This window comes from Fusarium keratoplasticum, chromosome 12 (genome assembly GCF_025433545.1).
Source record: "Fusarium keratoplasticum isolate Fu6.1 chromosome 12, whole genome shotgun sequence".
In the NCBI taxonomy this organism is placed as follows: domain Eukaryota; kingdom Fungi; phylum Ascomycota; class Sordariomycetes; order Hypocreales; family Nectriaceae; genus Fusarium; species Fusarium keratoplasticum.
Window position 1 is genome coordinate 2,348,877 of NC_070540.1, and position 15,556 is coordinate 2,364,432.

General features: G+C 50.8%; 8 protein-coding genes across 8 annotated transcripts; all 8 read right to left on the reverse strand.

The window, feature by feature from the left end:
• Positions 1–104: 104 nt before the first annotated feature.
• NCS57_01439300 (HET domain-containing protein) lies at positions 105–2,133 on the reverse strand (the record flags this gene model as incomplete). The annotated part of the gene is made up of 3 exons (XM_053063997.1): positions 1,767–2,133; positions 270–1,713; positions 105–204 (listed from the first exon to the last, which is right to left on the reverse strand). The coding sequence occupies exons 1-3, from the start codon at positions 2,116–2,118 to the stop codon at positions 105–107; spliced, it is 1,896 nt and encodes a 631-aa protein (XP_052907330.1). The 5' UTR covers positions 2,119–2,133.
• Positions 2,134–2,417: 284 nt separating this feature from the next.
• On the reverse strand, positions 2,418–3,473 carry NCS57_01439400 (Kynurenine formamidase; the record flags this gene model as incomplete). Its single annotated transcript, XM_053063998.1, has 2 exons — positions 2,418–2,997; positions 3,046–3,473. The coding sequence occupies 2 exons, from the start codon at positions 3,471–3,473 to the stop codon at positions 2,418–2,420; spliced, it is 1,008 nt and encodes a 335-aa protein (XP_052907331.1).
• Positions 3,474–3,942: 469 nt separating this feature from the next.
• On the reverse strand, positions 3,943–4,745 carry NCS57_01439500 (uncharacterized protein; the record flags this gene model as incomplete). The annotated part of the gene is made up of 2 exons (XM_053063999.1): positions 3,943–4,323; positions 4,383–4,745. The coding sequence occupies 2 exons, from the start codon at positions 4,743–4,745 to the stop codon at positions 3,943–3,945; spliced, it is 744 nt and encodes a 247-aa protein (XP_052907332.1).
• A 779-nt stretch (positions 4,746–5,524) lies between these two features.
• Positions 5,525–7,198, reverse strand: NCS57_01439600 (uncharacterized protein; the record flags this gene model as incomplete). The annotated part of the gene is made up of 1 exon (XM_053064000.1): positions 5,525–7,198. Exon 1 carries the CDS (start codon positions 7,178–7,180, stop codon positions 5,525–5,527), a length of 1,656 nt encoding a protein of 551 aa, XP_052907333.1. The 5' UTR covers positions 7,181–7,198.
• Positions 7,199–7,427: 229 nt separating this feature from the next.
• Positions 7,428–8,301, reverse strand: NCS57_01439700 (NmrA domain-containing protein; the record flags this gene model as incomplete). The annotated part of the gene is made up of 2 exons (XM_053064001.1): positions 7,428–7,884; positions 7,961–8,301. 2 exons carry the CDS (start codon positions 8,299–8,301, stop codon positions 7,428–7,430), a joined length of 798 nt encoding a protein of 265 aa, XP_052907334.1.
• A 474-nt stretch (positions 8,302–8,775) lies between these two features.
• On the reverse strand, positions 8,776–10,906 carry NCS57_01439800 (Extracellular metalloproteinase MEP; the record flags this gene model as incomplete). The annotated part of the gene is made up of 5 exons (XM_053064002.1): positions 8,776–8,962; positions 9,014–9,431; positions 9,483–10,033; positions 10,097–10,485; positions 10,538–10,906. The coding sequence occupies 5 exons, from the start codon at positions 10,904–10,906 to the stop codon at positions 8,776–8,778; spliced, it is 1,914 nt and encodes a 637-aa protein (XP_052907335.1).
• A 1,670-nt stretch (positions 10,907–12,576) lies between these two features.
• On the reverse strand, positions 12,577–14,123 carry NCS57_01439900 (Zn(2)-C6 fungal-type domain-containing protein; the record flags this gene model as incomplete). Its single annotated transcript, XM_053064003.1, has 5 exons — positions 12,577–12,895; positions 12,951–13,057; positions 13,108–13,236; positions 13,288–13,991; positions 14,057–14,123. The coding sequence occupies 5 exons, from the start codon at positions 14,121–14,123 to the stop codon at positions 12,577–12,579; spliced, it is 1,326 nt and encodes a 441-aa protein (XP_052907336.1).
• A 295-nt stretch (positions 14,124–14,418) lies between these two features.
• NCS57_01440000 (uncharacterized protein) lies at positions 14,419–15,162 on the reverse strand (the record flags this gene model as incomplete). Its single annotated transcript, XM_053064004.1, has 1 exon — positions 14,419–15,162. The coding sequence occupies one exon, from the start codon at positions 15,160–15,162 to the stop codon at positions 14,419–14,421; it is 744 nt and encodes a 247-aa protein (XP_052907337.1).
• Positions 15,163–15,556: the final 394 nt, after the last annotated feature.

The following is a 15,556-nucleotide window of genomic DNA, read 5'->3' on the forward strand; positions in this document are numbered from 1 at the left end:
TTTTTATCTCTAGTAGAGATTTCACATCATCATCGTAGGGCTGAGCCAGTGTGGATATGCTGCCCTAAATAGATACCTCATCTCTAAATCCCTAATCGGCATTTTTACTTGAGAAGCATAAGCTGCCCAATGTGCTGGTCCTCTTCGTCCTTGGGGAGCTCTTGAATCGCTTCTCCATTCATCAAACCATGGCAATACGCCTCCCTAGATACACCCGTTAGCTTTGCTTGATACCGGACGGATACAACTGAGCATATAATTAAACTTACCCGATGAACTCGAAACCTTCATCATGGTTCTCACTCTTCGGCCTTAGCACGCAAGGCCACCTAAGACCAACAACAGCCACAATCAGATCCCCTTCCAACATTTCGTGATGACCTAGTCCCATGTGGCCGCTGTCAGTGACAAAGAATCTTCGCTCACAGTAAGCGTCCATGACTTCTTGAATCCAGCTCAAGTCGAACCCGAGCTTGTAGAATGTTTGTAATATTTCGTTGCGGGCAGCATCCTGTTCCGGCGTCTCCCTTGACATTTGCGTCACGTCGTAAAAGCTCATGTACTTTTCCGTGTACGTCTCCGTTGTGATGTTCTTGCGCTGCAACGTCTTGGTCAATGGGAGACCACCAATGAGCGTAAGGCCGAATGCTGTTTCGACTTCCTCTCCAGTTGGATATGACTTGAGCCGGTCCATACAATCGTTGTACACCTCTCGAAGTCGACTGTTTTGGAAAAGCTCTCCGAAATGGCGGTACTGGCTTCTGTATGTGACGCGGCCTATGATTTTCCCCTGAACCGCCAGAGTTAGGGGTTCCTCTGTGGGAATAAAGGTGTGTTTGCCCTTGTCACCCTCGGTTGCCTTGAACGGTTGACCGATTCCCCAAGTACAGCCATAACCAGTCTCATTTCTCCAATCGGGGACCCAGCTTGGCCATCCTGGTACTTCACTCCGCTGTCGGGCAGACCATATGGTGTCCAGACCATCCATGAACTCTGACTTGATGATCTCCTCGGTTGCCTGGGCATAAACCTCTTCGACAGAGAGTGAGTAGTCAATGCGCACGCCCTTGTCGCCCCAGAAGCGGCGATCCTCTTCACTAATACCAACTAGGGCAAATACTTTGTCTCGAGGATCCGTGGCTTGACGAGGTCGCAGACGTTCAAGAAGATCCCGTAACGCCCATTTGCATGTAGGCCGCGTCTTCTGGCCAAAGAGCTGAGGCATGTATTCACTGCCCGATTTGGAACGCCATGGGATTGCAACCATCTGGGTGACGAGGCACATGCCATCCACCTTGCGGCTGTTCCTATCGTGGATGGCTTTGGCTTTGTGGCAGAACCACCTAGCTGCTGCGCTGAGGTGCTCCCAAGGAAGGCTGTACGGTCCACAGACGACAATGGCTTTGCGAGCTTGGATGATTTCTTGTACAGTCCACATGCGTTGGAACCAGGGTCGGTCAAAGAATTCAGAAAAGGCGTCCCATGAGGTCTCATCGTCGAAAGGGATGCCCAACTCGAGAGACTGTTCTTGGGTGAACTTCTCCACTCGCTCAAGCTTTGTCTTCTCGTGCTCTCCGTCGTCGGCGTATGCGTCCCATCGAAACATGTCTGTAGCCTTGGGGAGGGCAATGTCGCCCACTTTTTTGACAAAGTCAAAGGCCAAAGGAGTGGACGCAATAGCTGGTCCCAGCCATGCAAGGACTGTTTCGGCCTCTGCGTAAAGTGAGTATGGTGTGCTCAGTGCGGAGGCGTGGTGTTGGACTTACTGTCATAAATCATGTTCATTTTGGAGACTTGCTCCGCCTTTTCTTCCAAGTCATCTTGATTGATGCATATTTGATCAATCCACAAGGCCTTGTGGGGGCTGAACTTGATGATCTCGCCAAGCGCCTCATACAACGAGGGAGTGATGCTGAGAACTCCTTCATCGCACGGTAATTTGACCAGATTGCTAGGATCTCCCCAGCAATACGAAAGCGCCGTGTATTTGATAGGGTCCTCGGGGTTCAGCTCGACATGCTCAAGGCTCGCCTCGAGTGGACCGTCTTGGACAGGCTGAGTGACGGTGACGAGGCGGATCTGGGACGTAGTCACCGGTTTGTAAGTGTAAGAAGTCATGGCTGGGAAGTGCCAAGAAAGATTTCACGTGTATATAATTTGCGAGAACTTTTTGCACTTTTGCTTCTCTTTATTCTTTATGAGTGGGTGCCTAATGAGGCCTCTAGGGCCTCTCATTTGGCCCCCACTGTGGCGGAGTGTCTGACTGCAGCGCACAGCCGCCTCATGGACAGGATCTTCGGTATAGCCTCACTTGCCACGGGCCTAGTCTCCATCGCATGAAGTTCACGGCATTCAATGGTGTCATTAAGACGTATCAGAATATGTTGACTTGCGGGACTGCATGAAGATGGCCCTACTCAGCCCTCACTGTCTAGCATGCCCAGGACATCTAGAACGCTCTGCCAAATCATGTAACCCTCTTCCCAAGGAGCAGCATGTCTGCCTTGGCAGCGGTGGCCTCTGACCACTTTGATTCCTTGGACTTCCTTCAAATGCCGCTCCATCTTGTCTGCTTGGGCGATCGGCACCAGTTGATCCTCGGGACTTTGATCAAGGAGAACGAGACGGGCAACCCTCTCTTCCTCATCCCTTTTATTCAGCGTCTTGACATCGAACCTTGCCGGACTTGCCGCTGGCCATGTAGTTTGGTCCTCTCCAAAAGCCTGTACTAGTAGAATCTTGTAGACTTCCTGAAGATGTTGGTGCGAGTCGCCCAGACCACTGACAAGATCTGGGATGTCGTATAGACCGTTCAAGCCAAGTACGGCCGCAGGACGTGGGAGCGGAGGTATGTCTTCGAACTCGGGACCCCAGTGTTGCGCGTCAAACAAAGCCGCCTGGAATGCAAGGCAAGCACCAGCGCTATGGCCCGATAAAATGTACGAGTCATCTTCCAGTCCGAGTGAGCAAAGTAGAGTGAAAGCTTGAAGAACATCCCTGATGTGTCCCGGATGCCTTGCGCCGCGAGACGCATCTAGTTAATACCCCTTCTTAGGATCATAAGGCAAAGTGGGATGCGTAGGAAACGGGGAGAGGGTATAGCTGATGGAGACAATTGCTGAGATAGGCACATCCGAATCGTCAGATGAAAACGCATGAGCCACTGCTGCTTCGATGGATGAGGAGTCCAGGAAAGGATCTCTCCAGGCGCCGCCATGAATATGGACGAGCCATTGGGGACCCTTGGAAGCGGAAGATATGGAAGGGAGAGTCGTGATGGCTTCGCCAATGCCGACTAAGGACTTGATAAAGCGTGGAGCATAGATGGTGACGTTTTGGAAGCGGTTTGGATTTGAGGTATACGGGATGTTCTTGGCAACATAGACAGAAACAGGATTGAGAAGATGAGGGCTGGAAACTTCAGCAAGCTGCCACTTTGCGTCCTCGTTATTGATATTCATGGTAGTCGACATGATGAATCTTGCTGGCTTGTGGAGAAACAATATCTGCAGTGGTCATGCGCCCTCTCCTCTATTTATGTACTCAAAGGCTGTTAGGGTTGCAATATCTAGCATATCGACTGTAACCTTCGATTTTTTGCCTCAGTGACTTGTCTCTATTAGGACAGTACACTATGGGTAATGGAGATTGTGCTACTTTGGCTGTGCTTTAGCGCTGACGGTTCTGGTTACAGCACATACAAGGTTAATGCATGCTTGATTCTGGCCTCGTCCCACTCTTCGATCAAGAATCAACGGAGAAAATCGTTACCTATGCCATGGCTTGCATGGTTTTAGGGCCTAGTTCCACTTGAGATGAGTGGTCATAGAGGAAAGAAACGCATTTTGTCTCTGTGAATGAGCCACTCGCTGGACAATACCGACGAGACGTATGACAAGCGCCTTTGGCGAACATAAATCCTTGCCTCGTTTGTTCTTCTATCTAGACAAATGACCCTCCGTTGGCCCCAATGACCTGCCCAGAAACCCACGAGCTGTTTGGCCCAGCGAGGAATATCGCCAAACCCGCAATCTCCTCCGGTCTACCAAGACGACCCAAGGGGCTAAAATTGGCGATGCTGTCAATAAGTTCCTGCGATTTGCCCTTGAAGAACATTTCAGTCGCAGTAGGACCCGGGGCAATGGCGTTGACTGTGATTCCGTACTTGGCACCAAGATCCTTGGCCAAAATCCGTGTCATTTGCTCAATGGAACCCTTGGTGGAAGCGTAAAGTAGATAACGGGGCGCGACCTGGGACTGGTGCAGAACACCACTGGAAACCAGGATCACTCGCCCGTCTCGCGGCATATGCGGGACGGCTTTCTAGAGGTTATTAGCAAGCGCACGGCCAAGGCCAGCTTTGGGATGGATCAAGGACTCACCTGAACAAGAAAGTAAGGTCCTTTGACATTCATGTTGAACGACTGATCGAATTCCTGTTCTGTTGTGCTTTCAAGATCGTTCATGGGAGCAGCGGCAGCGTTGGGAATCAGCACATCAATCTTGCCGAATCTATCGACTGCTTTCTTGACCAGCTTCTCGATTTCAGTGACGCTCGAGACATCTGCCTGGACAGCAAGGGCCTTTTCAGAACCAATCTTCTCGACGAGGTCGTTCGCAGCAGTGTTATCGCTGGCATAGTTGATGACAACCTTGGCTCCCTGGGCGGCTGCCTGCTCAGCAATGGCTTTGCCGATGCCTTTGGAGCCGCCCGTAATGAGAATGACTTTTTCGTTCAGAGACATGATGAATCAACAAATTGATGGCTTCAGAGCTCAGAACAGGAGCAAAGGAGGTTCAGTGAAAGGAGTATGCTGTTTAGAATTGCAAGCTACGAGTCTATGACGGCTATTTATACAAAATCAGTTGCCTCGACTTGGGCCTGGCTAGCTCGGGCTGTTTATTAATGCGAAGCAAAATTTGACTCTCAAATAATCGAAAAGATCCCACTATGCTCTGTCAGGCTTTACGAACACACTGGATATCAATCTCGATCTCGAGCTCGAGGTTGAGCGCGAAGCGGAGACAAGAGAGGAAACGTCCGGAAGGTCAGGATTCGCGACGCGAAGAAAGGGGATAAGGCTCGGCACCTGCGGTAAATCCGAAAAAGGAAGAATAACTCGAAGAACTCGTGAAGAAGTTGTTTCATCGCTTGGTAAGTCACTTATCAAAGACTGGGCGTGGAGACCAACTCATGCAGGCGACAACATGTTGTCCCACTAGTGTAATATCCCGAAATGGTCTAGTCTGAACATGCCTGACTGTTCCTCGCTCTCTACCCCAGTCAAGTCGTCATTGATGAGTGAAGATGATCGTTTTGGTATGGAGTGTCTTAGCTGCTAGTCATGTGGGTAAAGGCCATGCCATGGCAAGATCTGTAGGTAGCATCTCATACTAGGTGCCTTGGTAGGTGTAGGTGTCGAGACTGGGTATGGATCACAGGGCTTGGAGCTCGAGTATGTACGCATGGACCAACAGGTATTTAACATCCAAGCCTTACCTTCACTTGTGTAACGTTAGCTGCCTACATAAAAGCCGTGTTCCTTCCAACTGGCCTGCTCAACAACCCCTGGACTTGCCCCCATATCGACTCCCCTGCAACATCACACGCCACACTGGACCACAGAAATGGAGCCAAAGAATGATCCCTGACTTCGTGCCAGGGTCTGGAAGCATTGACACCACCAGAAAGAGGCCCCCTGCATCGCACACGCTCAACGTGGCACAAGAATCCCGTACACCAAGTACCGAGTTCATCGTCACCCACTTGCTCAGCGCACATAGCAACAAGCATGCCAAGCCACAGGACGAGATCGTGCAGGCCTAGACCCATGAGGAGGTGGGCCTCACGTTGCAGCTGGTGTTTTAGGCGTTGGCCAGTGACTTGGAATGCGTGATCGTAAGTGATGGGAAATGTAACCCCGATGGCAAAGATCAGTAACCCTGTCTGAACAAGCTCGCCAAGGTTAATCTGAGACCCAGGCCCTGCATCTTCAATCCATTCAATAGCCATTGTGGAACCAAACTTGTCATACTCTGGAAGTGTGCTAAGAAGTCGATGCTGGATGAGGTCTCGGTGGGATCCCATGAGTGACAGGTCAGGATTGGACAATTGTCGGCACTGGTACTTTTCCAAGATACTAGCCCAGACATGCATATCGAGCATGACTTCTAGCATCTCTTGAGGCAGTCCGAGCTGAGCCAGGCGATCAATCTCTACCGGGGAACGCTTAGAGGCGACAGCCTGAAAGTCGCAAGCATGGCCGAAAAACACCTCTCTGTTATGCTCTCCCTTTATTGAATCAAATACATTGGAAACGGGGAAATGGGGTCTCTTCAGCTGCTGCGATGATCGAATAAGATCCATGGTGTTTAGGTCAGCTCGGAAGCCTGGTGTCGGCAGCTTGTCGATGCCGCCTTTCAGGTCAACCAGATAATACAGAGCATCTGCATGCACTGCTGTCAGAGGGTGCCTGCTGAATGCATGGATCCAAGCCAGCTTGGAAAGAGGTGGGTCAAAGGCCATCGAGGCTCGTCGATTTTGCTGGCTGATGCCGAATTCGGGCCCAACCAGGCTGAGAATAGCGTACAGGGTTGTTTCTCCAATCTCCGAAATGGGTTTCGCGACCTCTCGGTGAATATGGCCCAGGGCTTGCTGGTAGTGTTTGATGCTGCCGATGTCCGTGACCCTCGAGCATCGGTTGAAGTTGAGGTTGACGGCTGCTTGCCAGAGGAGGGCGTGGTACAAGGTCGGGCCCTGAGCGACGAGGTTGCTATAACTGAAGGCAAAGGGGGGAATATGAAAGGTCGCTGAACCCATGCCAAATCCTGGCCAGAAGCAGGTTCGGCAATAGTGCAGCAGCATCTTGGTGTGATCGTCGACCATCTTGTCGGGCACTTGGTAGTATCGCACCAGCTTCCGCTGGTTGACGATATCCTCGCCTTCCTTGAGAGTCGGTCGATCTAGGCTCTTATTGGGATCCTCGGCAGCCTTAGCCTTGCCCGTCTTGAACTTGTTCTGGCGGTGCATGGTCCTGGCCAAGTGTGACCTGGCGCTAGAGCGCAGAAGCTCAACATCGCGGCGGCTGTTGGAGCGGAGAGTCACGACAGGGAGGAAATGAATGGAAGAGTTGGAGTCCTCGCTGGAACTGGTGGTGCTATCCTCACTGGACGTGCCCATGGCGCGTAGCGGTTGCTGGGTAGTCCATATAATAAAATAGTGTCGAGTCGGTGAGCGCGAGTCGAGTAGAGTGGGGTGGCATCAGATAAGGCAAAGATTGCAAAGAGGGGTCTCTGACATTTTCCCAGAATGTAACTTCCCGCTGGCACATGCTGACTAACTGCTTCTAGGTAACTGCTTGGCACCATTGTCTCGGCCTTTTCGCCCTTCCATGATCCGAGACATGCATTCAGAGACAGGCTTGGCTCTATTCCAGCGTGAGGGGATGTTTGCTCAGGAATTCTTCGAAGCTTGTAGGGCTCCCTCTTGCATTCTCAACAGACCAGGCGACTTCAGCTTCGGTTTGAGGCCCGTAATGCCCAAACTCTTGCTGGTAGAGCATCATCTGAAGCAACTCATCTTGCGCCGCTGGGGGCAAGAAAGACCTGTAAATGTCCTGCGATACCTCGACGTACTTGACATCTTTGCCTGTTGCGGCGCTGATGATTGCAGCCTGTTCCTCCATCGAGTATAGCCTCGTCGCACCCGAGAATGTTTTACCTTGGAAATTGTCCGGTTGGGCAAGGATCGCTGCCACAAACTTTCCGGTATCTCCGGCAATGTCAACCAACGGGAGTTTGGTAGACGGTCTGAGGCGGCGAGCGATGACATACGATCCGTCCTTTGTATCAGCTGGGCTGGGGTTGCATGATGGTGGCATAGGTCTGCATGAAGGATCCAGGAGAGTAAAATGCGCTCTTCAGTGATGGTTTGCTTCGGATATATTCTTCCACGGCGAACTTGTCGTCGAAGCCAGTGACTTTAGTGTACTTACGGCTAGAAATAACATTCGGCGAAGGAAGGGTACTCCATATGTAGTACTGTATGCCTCGTGCGATTGCTGCGTCGACAAGATCCTTGCCGTATTGGATCTCTTTGTGAGCTTCGCCATCATAGTTGGAAGTCGTCATGGCGAAGACGGTGTGAGCCCCCCTGAAGACTCCATCAAGAGACGTCTTGTTCGAAGGATCGCCGGAAACAACTTCAATACCTTGGGATGCAAGGTCTCTTGCTCGGGAGGACGACGGATCTCGGGTGACGGCTCGTATGGTGTATGTCTTGGATAGAAGAATTTTGCTCATATTTACTACCATCAGTAGATGAGAGACTATTGAATGAAGGAATGGACAGACTTGGGGTTGAAGGTTGGGCAGCTGATGGTCGTATTATACTCGCGATTTAGATCCCAATACCCGGCGCCGAGACCAGGCTGCAGGGATCAGCGCAGTGGTGTATTGACTGCTTTAGGCATAGCGGTCAAGGTTCTCGGAGTTTGTTCATTCCTAGACATTACGTCTCGGAGGATTAATGAATCAAGAATGGATAATGTCGCATGTCTCGGTTGAGAATGGCGTGTGGATAGGACTCCAAAGTTGATTTGCAAAAGGAGGTGAATATATAACTACTTGAAATCCTCCACAAGCTTGACAACCTCATCTGGTAAGGATAGTGGACAAAAACCCCGTGATGAAAGAGAAAACTCTCAACAGTCGAAGTAGAAACATCTCAATCTGGCCCAACTAACTGCCAACCTCACTCAAACTCACGATAGCCTCTCAGCACACGCCAGAGGGCAAGTCGAAGCTCTCGGTTCGGCTGGTGCTGCTATATCTAGCACCAGTGCCCAGCCCTCTCTTCGCAAAGCCCGTCCAAAGCTCGCACTGGTTGTCACCACCAGTGAGGGCCACATCAGCGTCGAGAATGGCATCTCGAGCCTGGACCATGTTGGGGTTGCAGGGTTGACTGATTACAACGGTCAGAATACGTTCGCTGCGTAGTTGGGGAAAAACTTACAGGGCCATGCCGTCGACTACCAGCTTCATGGCCAGGTACTTTCCATCGGTGGGGACACCGTTGGAGTCAAATGTAGGAATATCGGCATCATTTTTGCCGTGCTTGTCAATCAAGTTCCAGAGAACCTCGTACAGGGCAGTTGCCCAGTAAGTTCCAATGGCATGAACTCCAGAGAGCGTGTTGACACTGCGGTAGGTGTATGGGTTGGTGGTCAAGCTGGTGCTGTAAGGATACGCTCGGATACCCTTGGCGTTGTTGTACACCCAGTCACCCATGACATGGTTTGTAGATCGGGTGTCTCGAGCGCCCAGATGAACTGCGGTAGCCATGAAGTCGCTCCAGCCCTCGCCCATACCGCCTGATTCGGAACCAGAAAGGCAGGCAGAGTTGGCAGGTCCGCCAGTGAGACGGTTGGAGACTATAGTAGATAAGTATACGTATTAGTGAAAATCAGTGGATGGTTACTCACGGCCATGTGTGTACTCATGGATGACGACTCCAGCGTCAAAGCTCGAGTCACGTCTAGGGGTACTATAAGTCCAGAGGTACATCCTCATTCGGCCAGGTGATCCATCTGCAGGTGTGGCAAAGTTGGCATTGTTAGTACCGCTGCCATCCTGAGAGTTCAGAATGACGAAATCGTTACCACGACCGCCCTGGCCATTGTTGTTGACTTCAAAGTTTCCGGCAGCCTCGTTGAAGCCCAGAAGGTGCAGAAGATCGTGATACTTGTTGGCTGTGTAAAACAGCTGCGTGATTGAGGCATCACGGTAAGAGACTGGGTCAGTCTGAGAAGTGGAAAAGTCATACTCAAACTCGAGGCTCTTGCTGTCTGGGCGGTAGTTGTTGAGGTATGCACTGCCTCCAGAGGGGTTCACGTGGGCAATAGCATTGTTGCCTCGAGTCGTCGTGTAGTTTGCCGAACCGTCAGACAGCCAGGTGAACTCGGATGTCCCGATGTTCCAAGGGTCCTCAACAACGCTTCGAGAGCCCTTTGAGGGATCATTAACACCCCAGGGGCTGTACGTGAAGAGACACCGGTCAGTATTGAGTCAAACAGTGAGAGCTTCAACAGAAACTTACTAGACCTCGTAGGTTGCAAGATCGGCAACATAGTCGACAACACCAACGATCTTCTCAGTCTTGTCGGCGTCGACGTATGTCAGGAGCCAGTTGTCCAAGACATCAGTCTCAACACGCCAAGTGAGCTTCAGATTCTTCTCGCCGTCAATGAGATAGACCAGCTTAGCCTCAGGCTTCTGAACAGTGCCAGAAGTATCAGTGAAAGAGTAATGCTCATCACCCTTGGGCTGAGCCTTGGCGTCAGAGGCATCAACAGGGAGGTCAAGAACCTCGACAGTGCTCTGAAGGGCAGTGACAGGGTCCGAGGCATCCCTCTTGACCAAGGGGCCTGGGAGCTTGCCGGTGTAGAAGCTGTTTCCGTAGGAGAACACCTTTCCATCGGCGCCAATCTGGATTTCAAGTTAGCACAGCCAATTTTAGAGATTTTGTGAGATAACTCACGTTCACGTTGAAGTCGGCGTTGTCAACATCAATGTCATTGACAGTCTGCTTGAACCGAACATGGGCCACGCCATTGGTTCCAACGTAATGGTCGGAAACCAGACGGAAGGTGGCCTTCCCGACCACCGACTTGACAAACTCCTCGGCAGTCTTGGTGTAATCGGAGGACGGAGCAACTCTGGCGTTGGAGATGTCGGGGACTTCGTCTTGAGGAACATACTTGGCCAGCTCTGGCAAGCGGAAAGCATCCAAGTCAACACCTCTCTTGCTCAGAGGTGAGGAATTGGGCTGTCTCTTGGCAGGATGGGCGTTGGCTTGAGATGCCAGGCCGGCGAGGCCCAGCAGGAGGAGAGAATCGACTGAGCGCATTGCTTGAGATAGGTAACCAAGGATGCTTGACAGAGAGAGGGGCTCTTTGATGCCGAGTCAGGTAGATGATGTCTGACTTGCTGTAGAGTCTGAAGCTCCAAGTCGTCATGGGCTGCTTGAAGAGAACGGTGGCCGTTTATATACACATAAACTCTTTGCTTAGAAATAGCCTCAACTATAGCCGATGCTTTTTCTCACGACACCGCTTCCTATCCAAGAAACCCCATGCCAATTGGATATCACCTTCTTGTTTCTCATAATATAGCGAGGAACTTTTGATCATAGTCAGAACCACAGTGGTAGCATTCATGGTGGAATCATCTGATCAGGCGGGAACTATCCCACGATGGTGTCAAGTAGCCATCTCAAGTAGCCATCTTATCTTTACGGCTAGGTCAATATTTCCCGACATGGAACAGCACGTCATAATCCAGGCACATCGTGCGCTATGACAAGATGGGAAGGTCTGGTTCAGAGGCAAGGATGGTACGAGCACGTAACATCGGGACGGGCCATAGTTGAGATTGACGAGAGTGGACCTATTCGCGGAGTAATAACCTAATCGGAATACTTTGAATATTCTACGGCACATGATGTCAATCAGGGGCACTAGTGGAATCTTTATTCAGAACCTTAGTGACTGAGCTACCTCTTACGGATGCAAGGTCGTCCTCTATGCGTCCTGATACGCTGTGACCATCTGCACGAGCTCATCAATCGGCCAGATATAGAACTGCGCATGATCTGAGCCCTCGTGCGCTATCTAAGGGTTACAGTGACGCAGCTAGCCCATTCTCCTCACAATAACTTCCAGCGCTTAACCTCACGTGGATTGTCTTGAAGGGGCAGCTCGAAAGCCGGACTTACGGATAGCCCAAACCCCGCGAAGCTCTTGCCTAATTCGACCTTGGTGATAAAGGGCTCAAAGTGTTCCAGCCTTGTAAACGCCGTTTAAACCCCTGCGTCTCTTGGCTTTCACACTAGCCGAGGTTCTTTTGGTTCTCCGATAGTCCATTGCTACCCCGACCAACCCCGGTCATTGTGAGACCTTCCAGGTTAGGATACTAGGGCCGTTAATGCGACGCTCGAACCCGCGTAGAGCACTTTAAGGTGCATTTTCCCGCGGTCTGCGCGGGGATTTTTCTGCCCAGCTAGGCATTCCTTCGCCGATGCTCAACGGACTAGGTCTGAACCCTGAAAATATGGCTGGGACCCTTCGGGCAACTGTGATTTTGTCCTTCTTGGTTGAAAGGACTCCGACCAATCCGAATGGTGCAATAAGCCTCCATATCTACGACATTCCGATTCTGGCAGGAACTTAAAACCTATCGAAGCCACATTCTTCTCCCCTGAGGTATTCTTAATGCCAGGGTCGTCTTCTAGGGTTCAACCATTCAGTGGCTTGCTAGTTGCGCCCTCTAGTGTCACATTCTGTGTCCAAGTGTCTCTACTACGCAAGCCTCCAGTCTATCGAGCTTCTGCATGTGAATATGCCATTCGTAAAGAGCTTGATTCTTGCGATGATAGGTGCTGAGGGAGAAAATCCTGCTTACAGAGGGAGGACAAGAAGCACAGTAACCTTCCAGTAGACCGATCATGAAGAGGGGCGATTCTTATCACTGCATGCAGGTCTAAAGTAGGTTAAGACATGCATCAATGACATGTCAGAACTACCGTGCCCAAACAAACTGCGTAGCAATGTCAAGCATGATTGCCAGTTTATCAGTGCCCGCTTCCCAGCACTGCAATTCTTGTGCATGCAGTGGATCTTCCGGGTTTCTTTTAGCCTTGACAAGAGCACCAAGTGTCATAACTGGGTTGCTGACATCATACAATGTCTTTTCCAATTGCCATTCCTCGCGAGTTTGTGCTTCCCAAAGCATCTTGCTTGAGAGAAGAGGCAAGTGTTCGAGGGGACCACATCCTCTGCAGGGGATATTGTTGTCGATGAATATGACGGCGCTTATAACTATCCAAAGAGATGACATGCTGGATAGTCCATTTGTCAGCATGGAGTGTCTTGGTGGGAATGGTGAGTTCTTACCGTCTCCGTGATTCAGCAAAGATCCAATCTTCCCATGTTAGGCTTGGTTCTGCTCGCTCAGTCTGGGAATAACTTCCAACAAAGGTAAGGAACCGAGAACTGAGAGTCTAGCCAATTGTTAGCTAGGCATCCCCAAAACTGACGTGGTTCAACTCACTTCAACTGTGTCAAGCAGTCTTGTGCCACGCTGTTTGGTCTGTTCGTCCTGATCAATAATAGCCATTATCATATAGATCATTAGCGACTGGACAGCCATCTGTATCTCGCGAGCCGAGAAACTCATGTACTATGGAACCTTGAGTTAGTTTATCTACCCGGTGGGGACTGATTTTCTTACATTTTCTCGGAAGCGCTGTTCCTCGGTGTTGATAGTTCGCCAGAGAAACGCTCTGGTCTCCGGCGTCCTTGCCGCGAAAAGCTGAGCAATGCTCATGCAATTCGCCAGTGCCTCCGGAAGGCAGGGCTCGTGCCATTGGGGGTGTATGAAAGGCGGAAACGTCTTTCGACGAAGCATCATTTGGGGAAACGCATAGAGGGTCTGCAAGACTAGCTTTGCAGCATGGTGTGAGGCTTCGCGTTGGTAAGGCAAGCGGGTGAGGTCTGCTTTGGCGCTGAGCGATTTAACGGTAACTTGTGTCTGTGAGTTGCCTTCTTGGTATTGGAGGTCTTCTTGGACCGATCTCTGGGCTGAAATGGTTGTGTCAGACACTGGTAGGCTTGAGACAGAGTACTCTGCGAGATTCGGGTCTAATGTGAAAGCATCCAGGTCGAAAGATGACCCGAAGTCATGAGAGGATGCCAGGATGATCTCTGAAACCTGTTGATTGTTCCCATTCCCAGTCCAGAGAACTTCAGTGTTGACTTGGTGTCGACTTGGTTGGTCGTAAATGCATGCCAGATCCTTCTTCCCACAGCGGGAACATGGCTGACCAAAGGTGCACTTGGCTTTGGCCTTGCTGCAGGAGAGACAGGATCTCGGACGGCCTTTGCGTCTGGTCTGAGCACGTTGGCAGTACTTTATATGGCGGTTATACGAGTGCTCTGCGGAATCTTAGTCAGGGACCTGGGAAAAGGATGCGACTGGGAACCTAGAGGTAGGAACACACCTTGTCTGTAGACCTTCTCGCAAAGAGGACAGTTCTTGATGAATAGAAGCTCGGTCTGCAATTCCATGTCGAGTCACACGTTGTGTTAGACTATTTGAGGTAATCTCAGTCAACAATACAGTGCCTTTGGGATAGAAAAGCTTCCGGGCTTGTACACAGTGGCGGCATCGCGACATTTCGCGTCGACCGGGAGTCACGTGCCGCATTGCATCGGAGTTAAGCTATCTCCATGACACCCATGGCTACTTTGAACCAAGCTTACATTCCTATCTAACTAAGTTGCGTATATCTTCTATCCCTGTCTTGTCTAGATCACTCCTAGCCAGCTATACCATGATCCTTCTTGTCTATACACACGCAGTTTACCAGGGAAGAGGACCGTTTCGGTCGCTGTATGTCCTAGTTGGTCCGTCTTCACCCAGGGTAGCCAACTCGACGATGCGTTCTGCTCCGACTTCAGGGCTATGACCGTACTCGTTGAAATCGGTCAGAGCTGTCTTGACATAACCGGGGCAGACACAGTTGACCTTTCCTCCAGCGTCATCCAAGATTCGCGCATAGTTCAGGGTGAGCATGTTGACAGCCGCCTTGCTCGCGTCGTAGGCCTTGTAGTCGATGGGATAGTAGGGCGTTGTCTTGTCTGTGGATCGTTCCAGGCTTCCCATGACGCTGCTAACGAAAACAACCCGAGGAGGCCCAGCCTTGGCTTTCCGAAGAAGCGGGACCAAGCCTTCGGTCAAGGTGGCTGTACCGATAACGTTGGTCGTGAATGTCTTGGTGAAGAGGTCCCAAGTGGTTTGACCCTCATGATGATCGATAAGGATGCCAGCATTGTTAATGAGAACGTCAAGGTATCCGAATCGCGTTTGGATATATTTGATAGTCGCCTCAATTGATGTCGGAGAGGTCAGGTCAAGCTGCACAACCGAAGCCTGGTGACCAGCATCGCGGAGAGGAGCCGCCACAGTCTCACCAGACTGTGGGTTCCGAACTCCAAGAAGAACGTGATAGTTGTGCTTGCCGGCGAGGGCTTGAGCAACGGCACGTCCGATGCCCTGGCTGGCACCGGTGACGAGAACAAGAGGGAGTGAGGCGGGAGAAGACATGTTGAAAATCGTGTAGATATTCGATGATAGATGTTGAAGAACGTTGATTGATGTTTTGAACGTGAGTTGGATGCTCTACCTCTTCTCCGGGCCTGATTCCTACTTATACTTGTGAGCAGTGCTGTCTAAGGACATTTTGGCCGGAACTGAAGGATCAACTAGAAGAATCCGGTATTACAAATAGGAATGCACATTAATTTCTTTGCTTCAGGAAAAGCTTCCCTCATTATAGGCCAATTTGGCCGAGACAAGGCAATTATCTCGTGACTGGTGGTGGAGACAGCGGCCAATTTGGCCGGCGCTGGGTCCTCGGCTTGTTCATGGGCCAGCAAATGCCCGACAATTGCGTACTTCTCGTCATTATTAATTCTCTTTTAGCTAACATGGAGAATCG